Source organism: Cuculus canorus, chromosome 1, assembly GCF_017976375.1.
Source record: "Cuculus canorus isolate bCucCan1 chromosome 1, bCucCan1.pri, whole genome shotgun sequence".
In the NCBI taxonomy this organism is placed as follows: Eukaryota; Metazoa; Chordata; class Aves; order Cuculiformes; family Cuculidae; genus Cuculus; species Cuculus canorus.
The window spans coordinates 85,726,375-85,748,679 of record NC_071401.1 but is presented as its reverse complement, the minus strand read 5'-3'; the positions used below and the strand labels follow the sequence as shown (position 1 = coordinate 85,748,679).

At 39.4% G+C, this 22,305-nt stretch overlaps 1 protein-coding gene across 1 annotated transcript; it reads left to right on the top strand.

Moving 5' to 3' along the window:
• Window positions 1-17,386: 17,386 nt before the first annotated feature.
• NR0B1 (nuclear receptor subfamily 0 group B member 1) lies at window positions 17,387-20,844 on the top strand. Its single transcript, XM_009561090.2, has 2 exons — window positions 17,387-18,030; window positions 19,766-20,844. The coding sequence occupies exons 1-2, from the start codon at window positions 17,478-17,480 to the stop codon at window positions 20,008-20,010; spliced, it is 798 nt and encodes a 265-aa protein (XP_009559385.2). The 5' UTR covers window positions 17,387-17,477; the 3' UTR covers window positions 20,011-20,844.
• The last annotated feature ends 1,461 nt before the right edge of the window (window positions 20,845-22,305 follow it).

The following is a 22,305-nucleotide window of genomic DNA, read 5'->3' as shown; positions in this document are numbered from 1 at the left end:
TTTACCCAGTAATGACAGGAACATATTACTGTCTACTAACTGAAAAATGGCCCAGCCACTTTTGTTTGCTGATAACATTTTTTTTTTAAGGAGTAAAGAAAAATTCTCCATACTATATTAAGACAAATAGGTTTGATCTAACCTGAGTTAGGCCTGGCTGGGACAAAATAAGGTAAAACAAGCTTTAGACACAGAAGAAAAGAAATATTCCTTGCTATTGCAAAATTACATAATTATGCCTATATTTTCAGCCAATGACATGCAACCACCTTGCCCAGAGGTTTATATCTGGCGAGAAGAAAGAGAAGTCAGTTCATTTGCTCTTTGCATGGAGAATAACTAAAGCATATGGCCTTTATCCCCCCAAAACCTGAATGCAAAGCAATCTGGTTTTACTGTTTACATATTTTATGGTAAAGTCTTGTTCATCTCATATTTTCCTTCAGAAAAAAAGCTAAAATGAAAAAAAAAAACCAACACCAACACAAAACAAAAAAATCCAAGAGGACAAAAACCCCAGTGAATTTGCTGCATGAATCACCTTAATACAATAAGCTGACTGAAACTAATCCTGTGTGTAGAAATAAAAGCTGAAGATTAATGATACAATATGAAACTGCATAAACAGATTCCAGGCTACTTTCCACTTCTCTTGTGTCCTTTTCAGTACAACTATTATTAGAGATTTCAGAAGAAAGATATGGAACACAGATTACCAGATGCGGCAAAATTCACTCTGAAAATAAAGATTTTGAAATATGAGAATTCTGCAGGATAAAAACTACACTCAGATGGAATGGATCCCACCTACACATATTTACAATGCGCGTATATCTATCTTTATATATATATATATATACACACACACACAAAATTAGGTACAAAATATATCTATATATGTCAGAAAACTGAAAAAAAGGTCCAATCAAAAACCATATAAGAATAATAATGTGCTCTGAAGACAGAGTGGGAGAGGAGAAGCAAGACTGAATCTTGCAACATAGAAAATATGCAAATAAGACAGTCATATTGCCTTTAATAACAATAAGGTGCAACATCCAAGAACATGGGAGAAAGCTGTAGTCTTTATCATCTGAACTTTGAGATGTCAGGGGTGATTCCAAGGTCCTTAGTGTGGATATATACTCCTGTTGCACCCTGAATTCAAGACATGATGAGGTTTTATCCAGATGTGTTTCATTCCTAAATGATCCTCTCATCTCCAGTGCTTAGGTTTGGTGCTTTGCGGCACCAGAAATCAAGGACACAGAGGAGTTTGTACTTCACGCTCAGTGTAGCTACTGAAGCTATCATCACGTTCTTATTTCTAATCAGTCTAATGTGCAGCAGAACCAAGGCAATTTCTGTGCCCGAATCTTGGTAACTGCAGGCCTATGTGTTGCATGGATGATAAACCCTCATGTAGAAGAACTATTTGCATGACCAGTCTCTGCCAGCACTGCTGCAAGCGCTGCAACCTCTCAGTTATGGAAATGCATCTATTATCAGTTAAAAACTAATATTGCCAAGCACCAGCGCGGAGACCATCCAACTAAAATAAGTGGAGTGTACAAGGAATTGCAGTATTCAATCTCAGTTAATTGCCTTTCCTTTAAAAAAAAACACTGGCCAGAGTAAACATCAGTACGAATTACTTAGTATACACTAGACACAGCCTAGTGCAACAGGAGTATAGGAGAGGAAACCAAAATTGACTAGGCATCTATTTTATCTATTATTGATCTAACATATTGTAGCTTTTCTACAGTTCTGATTTTTAAATTACGATATGGTGCAATGCTGTGATGCCTATGCAAGTTATACAAAATATGTCTTCTGCATTCTTTTGCTAGAGCTTCTTTTGCTCTAAGATCCTCTTTGTGCCATTCCCATCTGTTCCCAGTGAATGAAGCCAACAAGATAGGCAAATTTGCTTTATTTCACTGGGGAAAATGACTGATAGCAGTAATGCGGCCAAGAAATTGGAAATAAATCAAGCCAAATGCCCAAATCTGTTTGAACAATTTGGTTTGAATTCAGGTACTGCAGGACTAAATTGCAAGGCTATGATAAAAGATACAGAGTTCTAATTTAATTTAATTTAATTTAGAGTCACAAAGGCATTTTCTCCAACACTCAAAGCTTGTAAACTTTATACTCAGACCAGATTTCTTGAATTCACAGAAATTAACCATATGCCTAAAGTTAAGCACTCACAGAACTTTCCACAACTTTGGGCCTTAAGTAATACAGTTAATAATTATGATAAAATGTTAATAAATTATGTTAATAAAACATAAGATGTGGAACAGGAAACTACGGACTAACTTGACCCCAGAAAGGTAGAATACAATTTATATAAACACCGATCAAGCTTCTGCTCCCCCTGATCACTGGCTGAACACCTTTTAGGACTTGGCTTACCTATGACCTCTTTGTACTGTACAGACTCTGAATGAATGAAAAATAAACTAACCATAACTAGCAGATTAATTAGAAATTAATTCAAGGGCATAAAAAAATATTAGCCACAGAAGAAAATACTAGTTATTGAGGGAAAAGACTGGATGGATGGGTGGATGGCTCTTAAGGTAAAGATAAAATGAGAAACAGGGAGAATGAAGGTGCTCAAAATCTCTGAGAACAACTTTCTGATACAACAATTTGTCTCACCAACACTGCAGGTGATGAATTGTTTTTCAGTTGCTCTTGTTATCCTGATGATTTTTTCCATCAATTCTTAAAAGAATCAGTCTTCAAGGGGAAGTGGATGGTTTTATTTTGTTTTGCTTGGGTCTTTTTGGTTTGAGTTTTTCTGTTTGGGTTTTTTCCCCTAATTAATTTCCAAATCAGTGGATTTGATGCAGTGTTCATATTTTTTAACCAAAATACTTAGGGCAGCCCCAAACTGGTAAACCGAACATTCAGCTACGGGTTCAAACAATTTACTTCTTTGTTTTCAAAAATCTTACTGCTGTAACAACTGGGAAATCGATTTCTATTCTTACTATAAACCTCTCTGATCCTAATAAAAATGAAAACCAAAGCTGGCAAAGAAGGTTCTGTGAAAATCCAGTACTGAATCAAATGAATCTGTTTCGTTCTGTGATCTTCACTCTAATTGAAAAGGGTGTTTTAAGAAAGTAAAACACTTCTCAGCAGTCATCAGTCATCAGATCTTGAACTTTTCAATTCATGAATACAGTCATGATCTGCTTCAGAAACATCTCACATTGTTTCAGAATGGATAAAGTACCTCCAGATGGTGATATGTATGCATATGTATTTCTGTGGTAAATTTAGTATCATCCATGGAATATAAATATGAAATTTATGGAAATTGCTTTTTTTTTTTTCCTTTGGCATAGCAAAAAAAAAAAAAAAAAGAAAAAATATATTTTCTCCATTGCCCTGAGTTATGCACATAATTCTCAATAGTACAAAAAAGGACTAAGCATCTAAGACCATATGATCATAGAGGAAATAGAGCTACTTAAAGGTGTGCATAACTACAACAGTTTACTGAGAAAGAGTCAACAAAATAATTCAGCCAGAATCACTCACGTAAGGGTGAATTTAATGGAAATAAAAAGTTGTATACATTTTTTCTGTTTGGTGTTTAATTTTTTTTTAAAAATCACATATCTTTCACTTACAATTAAGTACCAGATAAATATTTTCATATTCGACTAATAGTCTTATCTACAGGGAAACTATAGATTTGTTTTGATTATACAAATTTTGCTCTGCCTATCTATTCCACCCATCTTGTTTCCATTCCCTTCTGCACTGTTCTTGGACTGCACTAAACAAGGTAAATATATGCAAAGTCGCTATGCAAAGCACCATGTGTTTCTCTATATGTAGCTCCAAGGCTCACTATTTTTAAACCTGTTTTCATTGGTTCACCACGGAAGTGTTAAGCTGCACTGTTTCACTGACTAAAATAGCTGGGCTGAGCCAAGTTACACGTCCTGATAGTAGATATGCAATATGTAACAAGGCTAGTGTGCAGATGCAGCTTTAAATTGGGAAAACAGTCTTTCCTTCTTCATTAACATGCTACTTATTACTGAATTAAAACATTGATGTTTACATTCTTTAACAGTCAAATCAAGGATAACAGCATGCAAATTGTGTGCATTAAGTTGGAGTCTAACAGTGTTTTCTTTTTTTCTTCCAGATAGTGTCCTTGAGGATATTAAGCATATGCTTAATTTCAGCATAATGCTAGGTGTTTGCGTTGGAAAATTAGACTTAAATCTATCTCTTTTGCTTGTTGTTGTTGTTGTTCTTCTTCTTCTTCTTCCTGTTTATTCTTATTTTTATTTAACTTAAGCAATTTGACACAAATAACTAAAATACCACTCTGATGGCTTTAGAAGACTATGAAAGAACAGGTCCTCCTATCTAGTTTTTCTAACTATATTGTGTTGTCCCCAGCCCCCCTTCCCCAGGAACAGTGCGTGCCTTCAAGAAACGTGACTCAGATATGAGATAGTATCTTCTATGCTTTGAAGAAAACTACTACAGATACGACTGGATCGTGAAGGTAGGGCCCTGTAATGGCTACACAAGCATTTTCAGGGAAAACTCAGGCTCTAAAAAACACCTGCATGAAACCATGCAACAAAATGGAGAAGATTCAGAGAAGTGGGAGAAGAAGTTTTGCAGAACTTTATCCGCCCTAGAAAGGGCTCCAGTACATTAGCAGTGGAGAACAATGCTCCTGATGTTGGTACTGGAAATGCTGACTACTGCACTGATGTCAACTTCCGCTGTTTTTATGAAAGTGGCACTTGGCTGAGACCAGCATGAGTCAGACCTTTGTGAATAGTGCTTACATTTCTCAATGATTCATTGATGAGGCAATTGGCTGACCTTTGTTTCGGCTGATCAGAGACCCAAGCTTCCAATGTGTGTTTGTACATTCACCAAAATGAACATACTGTATTGAATACAACCTGCAATGTTTTAAAATTAAGGTGAATGCTAGGCCCGGTGTGGAATGGGGAACAAATCAGGAAATTCACAATGGTGGATGACTCTTAGCCTCATTGAATCTTGGGGAAAATATCCTGATGGCTTAAACAAAGCCACAACCCCACGGGTAGATTTGCTTCCCGGTACTGTTTCTGATTTGCTACATAACCTCAGGTAAATAAGCTCACCTCTTTGCTGCTTGTCCTCTCTGGCTTTAATTGTGATAGTCCATTCCTGTGCTAAACTGCTGACAGTCTTTTACTGCCAGTTACAGAGTTCCTAAGCACAATGGCACTCCTAAGTCAGTCTTTAGCTCTCATCATCCTGCATAAACGAGAATATAAAAGCAGAATGTATCCAGGAAATCTGTAAGCACTCCCCATTTTCACTGGGGCCAGTTACAGAATTGATGGGGATAATGGGCACTTACACATGAACTTTTACTGAAGAGAATCTTTTGATAGCTACAGACAACAGCAAATATATAATACAGAAAACTACAGTACTGTGAGATGTATGGCATTGAAAACAGTATATTGATATAGAGTACCTATAAACCAGACAAGGTGAGAGAATTTAGAATAGGCTGTCTCACTACATTCTTTCCCTTCCACTTATAGCACAGAATACAGATGACATGTCTGTTTCTGTGTCACAAAGCCTACTGCATGTCAGGACTTACTCAGAGTAGGGCAATTTAGGGTGACAAGTGCTACTTGAAATATGTCCTTTAACTTTCCTTAATTGTCAAACTTTAAGACTTATCTTAAATTTAATTGTGTTGCATGTAAGGTCCAGTATTATGTTGAAATAATTTATTTTGGGCATTACCGGTGACATTGTTCTGCCTGTCAATGGAAACATGAAAGAATATCATCATAATGAATATCCATGGACTCACATAAATCACTCAAAATACTCTAGATATGCATGGAGATTTTCCGTTGACCCTGTAATGACTTTAATAAAACTATTTCAAGATGAGCTGTGTCAGCAACAGAGACATGAAATGATGGTGTTTCAGCAACATCACCTCAGCTTTTAAATGTTGTAGGAAAAACACTGTTAATTTTCTTTTAATAGTGTTTCATCCTTCCCAAATTACAGTCCCACAGTACAGCATAGACACCATATGCCAGAAACACATGGGATTTCCATTTTATGTTGCTTCATAACATCAGGGAACTGTGGTTATTACTTAGATCAAATCAAAGTTATTAAGAATATGTCAACTCATCAAAATGAAGATGTGAGACCACTGCAGCTTTAATTTAGCCGTAGGAATGAAGGTGAGTGATGTAACTGACAGCTTGGAGGACTTGGACGGTGACTGCCATTTCCATGAAGTCATTGCTATTCTTTCTGGACTTATCAAAACTACTCTTATTTAATTCTGAGGGGTGGATAAAACCTTAGAGGACTTTACAGTCCAAGGCACCACAAGGTTACAGTAGTAAGTAAAAGATGTAAAAGTTACAGTGAAAGATTTAATCTGAATATGTTTCTGGATGCAAGAAAGAGAAACTAAGTGCCAATGATAACATTTTAGTGGGTTTTTTTCCTTCTTCTGTCACTGATCCTCTGAATGCTGCCTACTATAATAGTAAGGAAAAGAAATTATGAAGATGTGAAAGAAGGAGTTCTCAATCTTCTTCTTTTAAGGCAACGATATTTTCAAAGACAAACCTGGAAAGACATGACTTGAGACGATAGTGAAATTAGTGAAACAGAGAAAAAGTGACATTCTAGTGAAATTTCACTAGAAACTATTGAGTATGATTTCCACAGTTTGGAAGGAATAAAAGAGAATGCCTTCCTTCTCTAACTCCAATTCCCGATCCTGTTTCCAAACCTAAACCAACCAACCCCCTAAAAACAGGTTACCAAAAAGGTGACTAAAAGGGAATACATTTAGCAATCTTTCTTATTTCTATGGACAAATTTTCTTCATTCTGTCTCTCTCCTTTTGCAAGCTCTACTGAATTTTCAGTTCTTTTCCATTTTCCTTTCCCTGCCCCTCATCACTTCAAAATTTTCCACTTCCAGTATTCTAAGTTAAAGCTTTCATCAACATTACCACTTACTGACCTTCATTTTCTATTTCATGTGTACATTTTATGTCTATCACTGGCAATGCCTTTCGTCCTTCTTTGCAGTGACCTATTATTTTGCTTATTTGCATATTTCTCCTCCATCATGGGTGCTTCTCATCCAGCAACAACATGCATGTGTTTCACTGTAGCTTGACCCTCTGAACTAAGGCCACTACTATGGGAACTGGGACAACTTTTCTGTTCAATGCTTTGCATTTTCCTGGATCCAGAAAAAACACCTTGGCACACAATACAGTAAAGATAAACAACTTCCTCCTTTTTAAATTCAGCATTCAGCGTCTCTACCTTCTTGTCATGGTCACCGAATAACGCATAAGCCCTTCTTATTCAGGAATGTAACACTAGTCAGCAGTATTAATTTAAATCTGATTAAATCATATAAACATTTTTAATTTCAGTTCTCTGAACCAAAATAGAATGATAAAGATATATATACACATCAATATTGTAGGTTATTTTTCATCTCTGCTTCTAAGTGAATCCAAAACAAGATAACACATAACGTGTTATCTAAAGCTAGCATAACACAAATGTCATTCTGTCATGGAAACACACTGATTTCTAGTTCAAAATGAAGTTCCTTTATTTCTTGATTAGTATTCATGGCAGAACAATCTAAACATTGTTAATTTGATTGCCTATGACACCTTTATTGAACAATTAACTCTGAAATAGCATGTGATCCTTGATTTGTTTGGATTTTAAAGGAAATTTATGCTATCAGTTTTAGTGCTAACATGCCAGTATTTAGGGGTTTCAGAATGTTCTGAAGTGAACCTAAAAAATGGAAGCCAAACTACCCAAGTCTGTAGACATGAAACTTCAGCAGATTCAAAGTCTCACATTTTCTTCTTTCCTTTTATTTGTTTGTATGTTGTTTTTTTTTTCATAATACTGTGTGCATCTTTCTAACACAATGCACTATATGAAACTTTTCAATTACGAGATATATAAATTAATTTTCTTCCTCTTATCTCCAGGAATTTCCTTATAACCTATCAGTAAACACAATAGTATAGATACACAGTGAGCTTAAACCCTCTCCACTGAAAGTCTTTTTGCAGGAGATAGATGAAATGACAGGCACAAGAAGCAGCAACAAAGATTTGACAATAAACGAACTGGCCTTGCTGCAAAGAAATAATGAAAGCATTTTCTTCTTTCGTGTGCTGAACCAGAAAATTAGTGCTTTCACCTCTGCTTTTATCTTCATCTTCTCCATCTTCTGGAAGCATAAACCACTAGCTCTTTAGGTGAGTTCATAGTTATCGCTCAACTAAGCCAGTTGTGTGGATAAAGATATAAACAAGGGTTTGACATGAGGGAGAGAGACATTAAAGGAATGCAGACTTATGAAAGTACAATACTTTCAGTACCGACCCTTCAGCAGAAGTTGTTTGCATAATCAAAAGGCTTCACTGCACACCCTTCTTTAAGCTGACTGTGTAAGAAGTCTGAATGAGGTAAGCTACATGAAGGCAACAGCCAGGCACAGATCTCTCTCCTGCACTCTATAACCAGTCTCAAACACTCAATAACCTTTGTAATTAAATAAAAAGTATCATGAACAAGCTACAGCTTAATCACATATCTAACACTCTTCAAGAAGATACTGTAGTGTAATTAAAAATAGCAAAGCTTTTGAAAGATCTAAAAAGATAACAAAATGAAAATGTATTAAAGTACCAATCTATTAGTCCCAATGTTTAATTAATACCAAACAGTGGAGAAAAGAGGGTGTATGTAGTCTAATAGGTAAAGACAACATAAATAAACAAAGACTTCTAAGTCCTAATATTTTTTCTTCTCTCATTTTTGCTTCTAGTGCTAATGAGAAGAGAAATTATCCGTCCACATGACTCTGCTGATCTGGCTAAAACTTTTTCCTCAGAAACACTGCTTGTGATGTTCTCTAATGACGCAAAGTTGTAGAGCAAACATTGCAAGAAGGTCAGTGCAAAGCATGGGGTGCACATCTGAGATGGAAGTGCCTGCTCCAATAGTATCTACAACCACATACACTAGCAGCTACACAATAGAAAACATACAATGTGTCTTAACAGGTCTGGACATACAAGAAGAAATTTACTAAATTCAGTGTGCTACTGGAAAAGTGAAAAAGAACGTCTGAGAAAAAGCACATCCAGAGCTATTGCCAAGAAGTATCATGAAGGCACTGATAATAGCTAAAAAAAAAATAAAAATATAAGTCAGTGGTTTGCCTGCATTCTATACCAATCAAGGCGGATTTACAACAATTCAGGTGCTTCACTGTAGGCCTGCAATCCTGCTTGTCATTACGTTTCTTAGTTACACTCTACCTGCAAACCTACCCAAATGTGTCTTTGTTTAGTGGATTCTGAGAATTGTCAGAGTCAGGAGTACTTCTGAGCTCTTTGACCAGCAATGCCCAGCTCTTGACTTGAGTGAACTCCACACATCCAGCCCTTCCTCCTCTTCCCTTCTTTTTCCTGCACCTTGGTATCCGTGGGAATAGCCTTGTTTCAGGAAACAGAAGAAGCAGATGAGGATGAGCCAGAGGCTGAGGATCATGATGAGGCATACAGGGGCTGTTTCCTTATTGACAAGGTGTGCATTCCCATAGTACCCCAACAAGCTGAGTGGGGCAGGTCCAGTGACAGTGACCAGGGTGAGCCATAGACCAGTAATCAGCAGGCAAGCCTGTAGCAGGTCCAGGGTCAAGCCAGGAAGTCAAGACAGAGGAATCAAAGTCGGGATGAGCAAGGTGCAGGCCCAGGCCCAGGCATAGCTATAACATAGCTTAGACAAGGACTAGGAGTCGGAGCATAAAAGCAGCTCCTGAAGAAAGTGGGACAGATCTTCCATAAGGCTTCTCACAGCTCTGTCTCACGTATCACCGATCTAAGGTTACACAATGCAGGTATCAGAGCTGGCTTTGAGCACAGACAGCAAAACTCTAAGGGTGTGGGAAAGATGTTGCAGAACTGCTGCAACTCACTTAGGACCCTGGTTGCATGGATTAAAAGTAAAGTACAGGGTGCTGTGGCAAAGTTCCTGATCTGGACAATGTGAACAGAGGGATCATGGAGTATGCTATAACACGACACTCTGTCTAGGTCTATCGAAAAAGAAATCACCCAGATACAACATTCCTTAGATCAGGGTAAAACCTTCCTGAGTGACATGACATACCATTTAAAATATCAGTACCAAGGAGAATATTTCCATTTCCAACTCAAAGGATGCCTATGCGTTCTTGGATGATTATTACCAATGGTAATGAGGAGAAGCAATCCTAGGCCAAAAAAGCTCCTCTCTTTAATTGCTGGACCTACTTATATGAAACACATTATAATGCATCCAAATGCAAAACTGAAACACCAAAGGTATTATACCTCTGTTGTAGAAAGAAGGAGATCGGAAAATTATTTAGAGAGTCACAGCAGACAAGCAATTTGACATGAGCTCCCAGTGCAACAATAACTCAAAACGACTAATATGATCCTTCAGTGTATGAGGTCTAGAGTAATGAATTTGAGTTGGGGAATGACTATATCTCTCTATATAGCACTGATGGGAACAGTATAATTGGAATACTCTATGCAGTTCTGATGTCCACAGTTCAAAGGGTGTTAGAAATTGCCTGAGGTGTTGCAATGGCCACAAAGGGTATCAACTGAACAGATTGTAAGAGGAGAAATACATTTAATGTTAGCAAACTCTGTTTATAAGCTAAAATCTCTTTTACTTACTAAGAAATGAATTACTACTGAGAAGGACAACTCCTGTGTTCTTAAGTTAGTAGGGAAAGGTGTATCAGGACCCTAGAGGTTATAAATTGAATCCCAAAAGCAGTAGCACAGTGTTAATTTTATATAGTAAGAGTGATAAAATCCTGGATAAACAGCCAGTGGAGTAGTGGGCTTTTATGTCTTGGACTGAGTTTTCAAATTGAGATTGAATGGTTTCTTGCAAAGGCATAGAGATGAGCAGAAGCTGCACTTCAGTCAGCAAAAGCTCAGTGTTTAACAGTGCCTTTAGGAACTCCAACAACGAAGTGATGGTTCCAGCCAGGCTTAAATTCTCTGAATCTCAGACCAGCCAAGGATGTCTGGCTGCAGCTGAGATAGATTAGGATGTTAGTACGTCTCATTGTACTTTGGGATATCAATGACTGCAAGTACACTAGATGTGCCAGCATAATTGCTGGGTCACTCCCTAATCCAGTTTTGTTGAAACAATCTAGGTTACCAAAATCCTGTCTTTAAAGAGGGTAAGCTAGTCTGACTATTTTGACAAAACTGAAGATGCAGTCTATCTCATCTGCCAGCAGAACAGAATGCCAAATGAATTTCCTGTTAGCTACAGAATGTGTATAGAAACTTGAAGATTGAAGCAAAGGATGTTGCCAAAGAACTGCAGAATTTATCTGAAGATCCTAAATATTTGAGATACAGATTTTTAGAATTTAGAGTGATCCTACAAATCATTTATGCATCTGTCAAACTCATGTGTGAATAATGGAAAAAGGAAACCAACACATTTTCTAATACTACAATGTGAACCCGATTTAATGAGAAATTATATAACTGAGTCACCAGAAGGATGGTATTTTTAAATATCCCACTGAAGTGAAATATGTCTGGATTAAAATCTACAGAAACATGCAAGGATATTAAAAGCCCTCACAATGATTTTCAAATAAAATATATGCTGACTTATAAGCTATTTAAATGTAGGGTTTTTTTATTAGCAGCATATTCTATGATATTACTCAGAAATGAAAGTGTGTTTTTGACCTTTTCAGTGTCAGACCATCAGCTGCAATTAGCATATGTATTTATACAGAAATGGTGAAATGGATACAGTGTAGTATTACCACAGTAGTGCCAGAATGTGTTTTAGTTTGTATGCCGCAACCTTGAACAATGTATTGAAAAGCTTAATTTGCCAGCTTCTTTTTCCTGTTATTCATCTATCATTCTGTATCAGCAATGTATTCCTCAAGGAAAATAAATGTAATAAGCTCAGTAATTTTAAGTATTTCTACACTAATATTTTATAACACAATTCCCTTATTCAAGTGTTTTTGGCAAGAGTGCCGATCAATTTCAGATGGTATTTAAAAGATTACTTTAAAATCAAAGATTTCTACGAGCCCTCTCTCTTCTATCCCTAGTTTCTCTGCTCTGGAGCTTTAGGGCTTTACCCCCCTGAGGGAGCAGTAGTGCTACACAGTGGCTGAGTAGCAGTAGTGGTCCTGTCCTTTCCCCTTTCTCCTGAGAGATCAAGCTACTCGTTTTTACCTGCTCTGACACTCATCTCTTCTCTACCTGGATGAGTTCAGTTCAGTAAACTGGCAGAAAACTGCACGGGTTTTTTATTGACGGATTAATTTTTTGCTGATTTGGCCAAGCAGAATTCTGCCGTATCGCAAGTTTTACAGCTTGTCAGGTTGGGCAGAAATTTCAAAAACATCACTGGGGAAAATAAAGCCATGAAAGCACATCTGAAGGGATCTTATTTCTCTGCTACCTGTGTTGTAATTGCTATTACAAAAATTCTGCCAGCTTAGTAAAAGGATGTGGCTCATCAACAAGTAAGGTGAGTGCCAAGGCTGGCACAAGGAAAGCAATGGCAGGAAGTGCATATGTGGGAGTCACTTCTTTCACTTCCCATGAGGTACTAGATTGGTTCATCTGGTCTTACAGGACTGCATCCTTAGGCATGTCACAGTGGCAGACGTTTGGGTGCAGCATAAATTCACTTTGAACAAAAAAAGAAGTTATTTCTTATATTTAAACATTAAGATGTCCAATCCCCAACAGCATACTTAAATGTACCATTTTAGAGTGCTGGGACTCTTTACAGCAGAGGCCCAAAGGGCTCCTGTTAATGCTAACCTATTAGAGCCTAAAGATCAATTAAATTTTTTTTAATGAGAAGGAGCTAAGTGCCTTTAACTGGAAAAAAAGTTTACAGCACTGCTTCTCTTTCCCTAATTTTGCCTCCACTGAAACCTATCTTCATTAGCTATGGTGAATTAGCAAATATTAGCTAGAGTATATCTAGCTAATTCCATAAAAACATCACCATATGCTCATCCTGATCCAGAACAAGCACATATTGCTAGGCGAGATTCGGGGTAGTTACACAAGCTCTGTAAATTCAGGTCAGCATCCTTTGACTGGGTATATATCAACTGTCTTTGGCTCAGGCAGTATCAATCAGGCTCTCAGTACGCTCCTCCCAATGAATCCATTCCCCATCACAGAAGGAGGCAACAGTGGCACCAGGAGTACAGGGTACAGTGTATACGTAGAACATTCTTCATAATGATACTTTTTCCTTAATGCACACTTATTTTCAAGTAAACACCCCAGTAAAATAAGGGAAATACGAACAGTGGTCAAGCTAACAACTGGGCAGTCACAATGAGAAACACGAGACACAACAACATACTTAACTTCTAAAACCTTGTTTTAATGGAGTATTTCTCATATATAAAGACATTTTGCTAAACATATTCTCTTAATAATATTCCACACCCCACACTTTTTTTTTTTTTTTCCACAGAAAAAGTTAACTTCTTTTTGGCTAATCCTCAAATTAAGTGACAGTTTTTGACCTTAAGATCAAATTTTATTTTTCAGTACTTATACTAGGAAGAATAATAGGTATTTAAAGGATATCAGGATCCAATTCTTCACTGGAATAAAAGCACCCTCTCTAGCTAAAAGTGCACTAAAGCACTGACAGCATAAAAACAAATGTTTGTTTTGTCTTGTTCTGAAACTGAAGTCTCGCCCTCTGGCCAAGAACCAAATGTGCCACCAGATGAGTGATATGGAGATTCTGAAGAGCAACATGAAATAGTAAAACTGCCAAGACTGCACTGTATCACCTTTATATCCAAGGCTTTTGTCTGAGTTAAAACAAAACAATATAAAACAAACAAAACAAAGAAACCCACAAAGCCAAAGCATAACAAACAAAACAGCCTCACCCCCACCCTCCCACCCCCCACCCCAAAACACAAACAAGTAATCCTTTGTCTGCAAACACCTAAATCTATTTGTGACTGTATCACAAGGAGATGATTAATACTCCAGTAAGGATATATCTTTCAGCAGAAGCCAGACACATCCACTTTTGCTAAAACTGTGTTCAAGCATTTTCCATCAAAACACAATTACCTGTCTGTGAGGGATTTTGTTTTCTTTTTGATTCTAAATAGGAAGCTTTTAAGTTTTTTTACTTTTATCTTGAATTCTACGGACAAGCAAAACTCAGACTTGAAAATAAAGGCTATTCAAATTTTATCAATCTGAAAAACACTAATAATTATTTCTAGGACATTCTTGATGTTTTAGCTGGAAAAGAGACTATCTAACCTTAATAAAATGGATGCATTAAGGTACATTAAGAGCCAGAGAGAAATAAGTGCTTACATTCTCTTATGTGAGAAGGTACACTTACCACTACAGTAATGTAATTCCTGGCACTGTGTAGTAAATCAAGTTTCAGTCTCACTATGGGATACCCATTTTAACATAGTTATTGAAGGCAAAGACCTTCTGTATAAGTTGGTTTTGAAAATGAACTATGTCAGCAACATAATTCTGCGACAGTAGAATTGCATCTACTTTTGAGACTTGGTTAAAAGAGAATGCCTTGAACAAATAAACACCTGCAACTAAGATTGCTCCATTAGGAAAAATTTCTACTGTAGGTCTGGTATAAAAGTTAAATATTGCCACTATCTAAGGGCTCTGTGTAAGCAACATCCTACTATAAGAAGCAGAATGTTCTCACAACTGGAGTTCAAGGTTGAAACTGCAAAGGCAATGATCTGAATCCCAACTGTACCATGCTTTCCCATAGATACCTTCCAAGTTAGCAAGTGATAAAAAACCAGATTCCTTGGTCAGTCTAGTAATACATACCTCATGGGAGAAGTGTTACTGAAGCCAACTACAAGCTTACAGATGCTCATTTCCTAAAACTTGACATTTATCTCTAAAGTTAGTGGCCTTTCCCCACACCTAAAATTTAGCATAACAATAATCCTAATATCCCCTCTAAAATCCTAACATAACAATGTTGATAAAGCAATGATGAATGCAACTGGTAGCAATCTAGAATGAAAAAGAAGTGTTCTAGAAAAATAAATGAGCATGTTCCCATTACCAGCGATATTTTCAAATGAAAAATGTGATAGCATTTGATATCATTAACTATTTTCTTAATCCTAAGCATTTTTTTTTATTAATTTATATTCACTAAAATAGCATTGTTTTCTACTCCAGGGACTCAACTAACCTGCTTGCAAACCTTAGGCATCAATTCATTGGTGGAATATAACAGTTCTCCACTACTGCAAAGCCAGTTCAGATCTGCAGAAAAAATGTATTTCATAGATAATCTCGAAGGTATAATGCTCTAGATTTTGGACAACCTGCATTTGGAAAACAACATTTACTTGAGACAGATAACCACTAGTGCTTTATATAGTTTTATATGAAAGTGCCTTTTGTGCCATTTGTAAATAATATCCCTTCTGAGTCCAATTGTGAAGAAATATTTAGAGAGAAATGACTATGACTCTATACCTATATAAGCTGATAGAGTAGGACTGACTTCATAGGGAAAACAAATTGCTGTGGTCCAGACTAAAGTTATTATGTTTCTAAGAAATCCAAATTACTCAATGATATTTGCTTAAAAAACATGCTTTCTTTTATTGAAAGCAAATGTCTTTTTCCAGGGGTGATTCAGACATCCCTTAGTAGCAGATATTGATGGAGCAAGTACAGAAGGCTCCTTGTAACTGGCTACTTTCTCTAAATCTGTGTCAAGGTTCTTCCAGATGACAGGAAACATAAAATGCTTCTGGATTAATTCACATGCAGCAAAGACAAGTAACACTTTATTTGCCATAGCAATTAAGTATGCCTCTCTGCTGCACCCACTTTTATTTAGTCCAACTGAGAAAGTACATGCACTAATTTTTCTTTCAAGAGTAAAATCACATTTGGATAATTACTATTCCCCTATCCCTCCTGTGTAAATACACAGGCCTGGAAGGATTATTTGGCATCTATACGCCGCTCAGAAATGACGGGTCTCAGAAAAGTGGTGTTTCTAAGTCTAGGAAGCAAGACTCACTTCAGGACAAACGAAACCTGAGAGGAAAATGGAAGTGTTTTAAACTGATGGATAGAACAACGTGAGATCATGCATCACAAAGCAGAGGAAAGGAATTACGCATTGGGTAGAGTTTCACAGAGTATCCATACACACGTTGCAGGCGCACCAATCCCAGGGCACCCCGACAGAGAAGCCTTGCTTGCAACCCAGCCACCCTAGTTTGGGCAGGAACATGCCTGCTTCTCCCTTCCCGCACAGCAGCACAAAGGTATTAATTGGACATAATGGGGCATAACCCTTAACTTGGAATCATAGAATAGTTTGGGTTGGAAGGGACCTTCAAGATCATCTAATTCCAACCCCTAATTTAGGAGAGGCGTATAAAAAAGCCCGTGGTGTCAGTAGCGGCACCTCCTTTTTTCCCCCCCTGGTGCAGGAGCTCTATTCCTTGGACCGATTCCACCTTCCCCCTCCAATACACCTTTTCTCTTTCCTGCCTCCGACCCCTCGGCGGCACAGCAGGAGGGCAGCGGGGTCGGTCGCAGTTTGGCCCTCCACGGGGGCTGCCACGGGGCGAGGGGCACGGCGAGGGCAAGGCGTGAGCTGCTACCCTCGGCAGCCGTTCCCTGCCCTGCTCGGAGAGGCTCGGGGTCAGCTGAACAGGGCACAGAAAGAAGGAGCGACGGGCGTCCCCTGGGACCGCACAGGGCGAGGAGGGGGTGTCTGGCCGCCCGTCACGCCGCCTATAGGCAGGGGCAGCCGGCTGGCCGGCTCCCTCTGGGCACCGCTGCTTCGGGAAAGGAGGAGGGCTTGCTTGGTTTTTTGATTTTTGCTGTTGCTGTTGTTTTTACTATTCCCCCCCCCCTCTTTTCCAGCCAGTAAAGAGTGTCTGCCCCTCTGAACCGCTGGTACAGCGCCTGCGGCTGCGCTCTCTCTCTCTCTCTCTCTCTCTCTCTCTCACACACACACACACACACACACGCACACACACACGTGCGCTGCTGCGGACTATAAATAAGTTAAGAGCCGGGCGGAGAGCGAGCAGTGCGCGTCTCCAGACGGGACCGCGGCCTCGCCGAGCCCTCCAGGCGGCTCAGCCCAGCCCCTGGGCGCCGCATCCCTGGGTACTACATCCCTAGGAGCCGCATCCCTGGGTACCGCATCCTCGGGTGCCGCATCCCTGGGTACTACATCCCTGGGTGCCCCATCCCTGGGTACCGCATCCCGGGTGCAGTGCTCGCGGTACCCATGGCGTGCGCGGAGCGCTGCCGCTGCTGCGCGGAGAGCAGGCGTCACGGCAGCATCCTTTACAGCATCCTCCGGAGCGAGGAGCGGGCGGCGTCGCCGGCGGGTCCGAGGCGGTGGCAGACGTCCCGCGGGTGCCCCTGCGGGTCGCGGCGGCGGCTGTCCCTGCGGAGTCCGCAGGTGGCTTGCAAAGCGGCTTCGGCCGTTCTGGTGAAGACGCTGCGCTTCGTCCAGAACGTCCCGTGCTTCCAAGAGCTGCCCCTGGACGAGCAGCTCCTGCTGGTGCGCGGCTGCTGGGCGCCCCTGCTGGTGCTGGGGCTGGCGCAGGACCGAGTGCACTTCGAGACGGTGGAGAGCGCGGAGCCCAGCATGCTGCAGCGCATCCTCAGCACCCGGCGGCAGGGCGAGCCGCCCCCGGGACGGGCTCAGCGCGGCGCCCACCTGCTCGCGGCCGGAGAGATCCAGACCATCAAGGGCTTCCAGGCCAAGTGCTGGAACCTGGATATCAGCACCAAAGAGTACGCTTATCTCAAAGGGACGGTGCTCTTCAACCCGCGTGAGTGACCGGCGGCGTTCGGGCTAAAGGGAGATCCCGGAGCTTTTCTTTTTTCTGCCTTCCCTCACAGCAGCAAACGGGGCATCACTCCTAACTTAGGAAAGGCATACGCAAAAGCCCTTGGTGTCATTAGTGGCACCTCCTTTTCCCTCCTTCTGCAGGAGTTTTATTCTTCCGACCGATTTTCCCTCCAATAACCCTTTTCTCTCTCCTGCTGCTCACCAGGAGAAGAGGGGGCTGAGGGGAGACCTTATTGCTTTCTTCAACTTCCTGAAAGGAGGTTTGGAAAGGAGGGAGCTGGCCTCTTCTCCCAAGTGACAGGGGACAGGACAAGAGGGAATGGCCTCAAGCTCTGCCAGGGGAGGTTCAGGCTGGACATCAGGAAAAAAATTTTCACGGAAAGGGTCATTGGGCACTGGAATAGGCTGCCCAGGGAGGTGGTTGAGCCACCTTCCCTGGAGGTGTTTAAGGGACGGGTGGATGAGGTGCTGAGGGGCATGGTTTAGGGAGTGTTAGGAATGGTTGGACTCAATGACCCAGTGGATCCATTCCAACCTAGTGATTCTATGATTCTATGATTCTACCAGAAGGGCAGTGGAGTTGCTCGCTGTTTTGCCCCAGGGAACTCAAGAGGGGCAGAGAAAGGTTTCACCCATTGACCCTTACTCGGGGCCCCGTCTAGCAGGCAGGGACTCCGGACCGCCTGGCTGTGGCTGGGTCAGGAATCCCGGGGGTTGGTGCCTTCCACAGAGGCTTTCCGCGAACCAAACAAGCCCAAGACAGGGAAAGTTAGGGGTCAGCAGCAATTCCCCCTGCTCGTTTCAGAGCGGGGAGTCTGGCAGCATCACCACGGAGGAACATCACCCCAGCATGCTCTCTCCGAGAGGTTTGCACACCCTGGAAAGGAAGCAAGACAAGGTTCAGGGTTCCGGGAACAATGAGCTTTTTCAGCTTTCTGTGCAGTATTTATTATGGGGTGTTTTTCTTTCTTTTCTTTTTTTTTTTTTTTTTTTTTTTTTTTCCATCTTTCTTAGTGGAGATTTCCGTAGATGCAGCTCTACCTAGTGACTGATCTACCATGTTGACGACTTACCTGAGAGTTAGCTGGCAGGTTGGATACGGCTCTTCCTAAATATGCCAGTACCATTTGAAAGTGGGACATAGCTCTTCCTGCACTCCCGCTATCGAAGTATCAGTTAAACTGAAAAGGGGAAATTCTGCCTGCTCTGTTCTTCTGTATCCTTCCTGTGGTTCACTGGGAGACTTTGTCATATGTTGGAGTTAGTGTTTCTTGCCACTTGTAATCGGGAGCTACTCAGAAACAGTTGTCCAAAGATGCCTTAAATGTGAATCATGCATTTGGTAGAAGTGAACAAGTTATTTTTATTGCCTTCCCTGCTGTTTACAGATTGCATTTGTCATTAAATATCTTTTGGAGAGCATTCTTCAATTAAAGATTTTTGTTTCATCAGCTAACTTATTTAACACTTAAATGAATGTTGGCAAATATTGTATTTCAATTTTGTGCAATGGAGAAGAATGTTGAATAGTAAGATTTTGAGCTGCCCTGTAAAATTTCACATAGTGGTTCTGCGTACAAGAAGTCCTATAACATTTTGCATCATTTCTTGAGTGATAAATACAATCTGTAAGCTGTTAGTAGTTGTTCTGCAAGAAGAATGTTGTTTTATAGCCAATATCTATGTAAACAAAATAATTTATTTTTTCTTTTCAGATCTACCTGGACTACAGTGTACACAGTATATAGAGGGACTGCAGAGGGAAGCACAGCAAGCTCTAAATGAACATGTCAGACTCATTCACAGAGGTGATGAAGCCAGATTTGCCAAGCTGAATGTTGTTCTATCCTTGTTGAGATCTATTAATGCTAATGTGATTGCTGAACTATTCTTTAGACCCATCATTGGAGCAGTGAACATGGATGACATGCTTTTGGAAATGCTTTGTGCAAAATTATAAAGGTGTGTAAAAAAATAAAAATAAATCCAATACAATGAAAGCCCTAGAGCAGAATAGTGTAAAGTACTGTAAATAAATTAATTTATTGTTTTTACATAGATAGTATTTTTGTACTTCATAATAAAATATTCTTCAAGTTCTTAAGTTAATTTTTATTAACACAGTGGTTTTTTGAATAAGATTACAGTCATCAAAACAAGCTTTAAAAGGTTGTGGAGAGTGTTCGTATCCAAAGTTGGGTGACTGGTCTTTTAACATGTCTCTGAATAAAGCTTACTTACACAGTATAAACTTACTATATTGTGCTTTCAAGGTAAGCAATCCCTGCTTTTTCAAATTAAACAGCAGTTTATGTTTACATTTTAAACATAGTTGGCATACAGAAGGAGGAATGAACAAGCCATTTACTTTGCATATTTCAGTGATAATAAAATAGGATACTTTAGCTGCAATTCCACCCATAGTTCAAACAGTGGCTTCATCAAAGGCTTACTGTCAGTGAACTACTTCTATTGACTTTATCAGAGTTGAAATCTATAAAAAATATTGAAGAAAAAAATCACTTAAGATATTCTCCCATATGGGGAAAATGTGTTAGGAACATATTGAGACTTAAAAGTAGTTTGGTCAACTCTAATTTAACTTGCAGTAAAATATTCCATTCGACACATGTTGGGCTCCAGGAGAATAAAATAATTGTAACTGCCAAAACAAGAAGCAAACAAAAATCCCTCTAAAAATATCCTAAGAGTAAATACTGAATGAGATCAGAACAATTACTGATGTGCACTTCACGCTTTTCTTTGTTTTTATTCTGAGTAATTGCTTACCAGGTTTTGAAAGATGTTTCTTCAGACTATGTATTCCTATAGAAAAACAAAATCATTATCTGACACATGGTGTCAGCTAGCATGAAGCTACTTTAATTATTGAGTTTACTTTTTTTTTTTTAATTGCTCCTTTCTCCCAAAGCAGTGGGCTTTGTTTTTTTTCTTGAAAAAAAATCCTATTTTAAAAGGGAAAATCGTTGATTTAAGGGGAGTTGTTTCATGGCTTTCCTTTCTTAGTGTACAGTTTTCTAGCCTTTTCCCTGGGGAATATTAGTGAAAGAATGGAGAGAGAAGTGTGGCAGTGTTCCTGAAGTACAAGATATCAATAACTCTGTGTATTATTCACATGTATGTTGACCACTAGCAATAAGAGGTGTTTTTAAAAACACAATTAATAAAGTTGAGGTAGTCATTCTCCTTAATAGGAGGTGTGCAGGGGAGAGAGGAAAGAGTTGGAAGAGCTTTATTTTACTGCCACCTTGCGCAAAGGATAATCACAGCTCCTACACTCAGGTACGGAGCAGGGCAGACTCTTGTTGCCTTGCGCCCATCTGGATAGAGCTTAGGAAAATAGAAGTAGCTGGAGAGAGGTAGCCAGATATTTCTAGGGGCACAAGTTAATCTTATTATCACTATTATTTATATTGCCTTGGCAATAAGAATGTCATCATAGATAAGGGGATTGTCCCTGAACAAACAAAACAGAGCAAAACCCACAAACCCCATCATAAAAAGCAATTGTGTAGATTAAATGCACGCTCTTCTGGTCGTCACGTAACTCTGGGTAGCATTGTGTGCCCTGAAGATCACCTCCAAAATTCCAAAGAACAAAAAGTATGCAACTAAAGTGCTCTTCACTACCAGTTCAGACCATAATAGAGCAGATTTAGTATTTATGTTTAGTTGATGCTTTTATATATGCACACACATGCTTGTACACATATATAGCAAATACAAACATATACATATGAGGAATATTTACTGTTTATGCATAAATGTTCTGTGAGTTTACAGTAGGTTCTAAGCTTATCTAACAACTCTGTAAGATAAATATGTATGTCCCTTTTTTTTTTCTGTAAGCAGCGTATGAGCCTACAATAGTTGGCTTTCAAGAATGCCTGACAAATCTCTTTTCACAAGAGCACAAAGCATGATAATAAAACATTTAAATAGTGATTAGTGGCAGAAGATGATTCTTGACTAAGGACTAGAAAAAATTCAACTCTTTCAGTTTAAAACAACTTCATCTGCCACTATGACTTTGTTAATATGCCCACTAGTGTTCAGACTTTGCTGAGTGGCAGAAGAGACTTGTTTGCAGTACTCCTAATATTAAATGGTAATAGCTGAACCTTGGTCACAGGTAAGGATTTTCAGCTAAACAGTCATGTTGAGGCAGTTTGGATCTATTGTGCCACTAACTAAAGAAGTTTTCATGACTCAGGAGACCTGCTTGCGTCTTCAG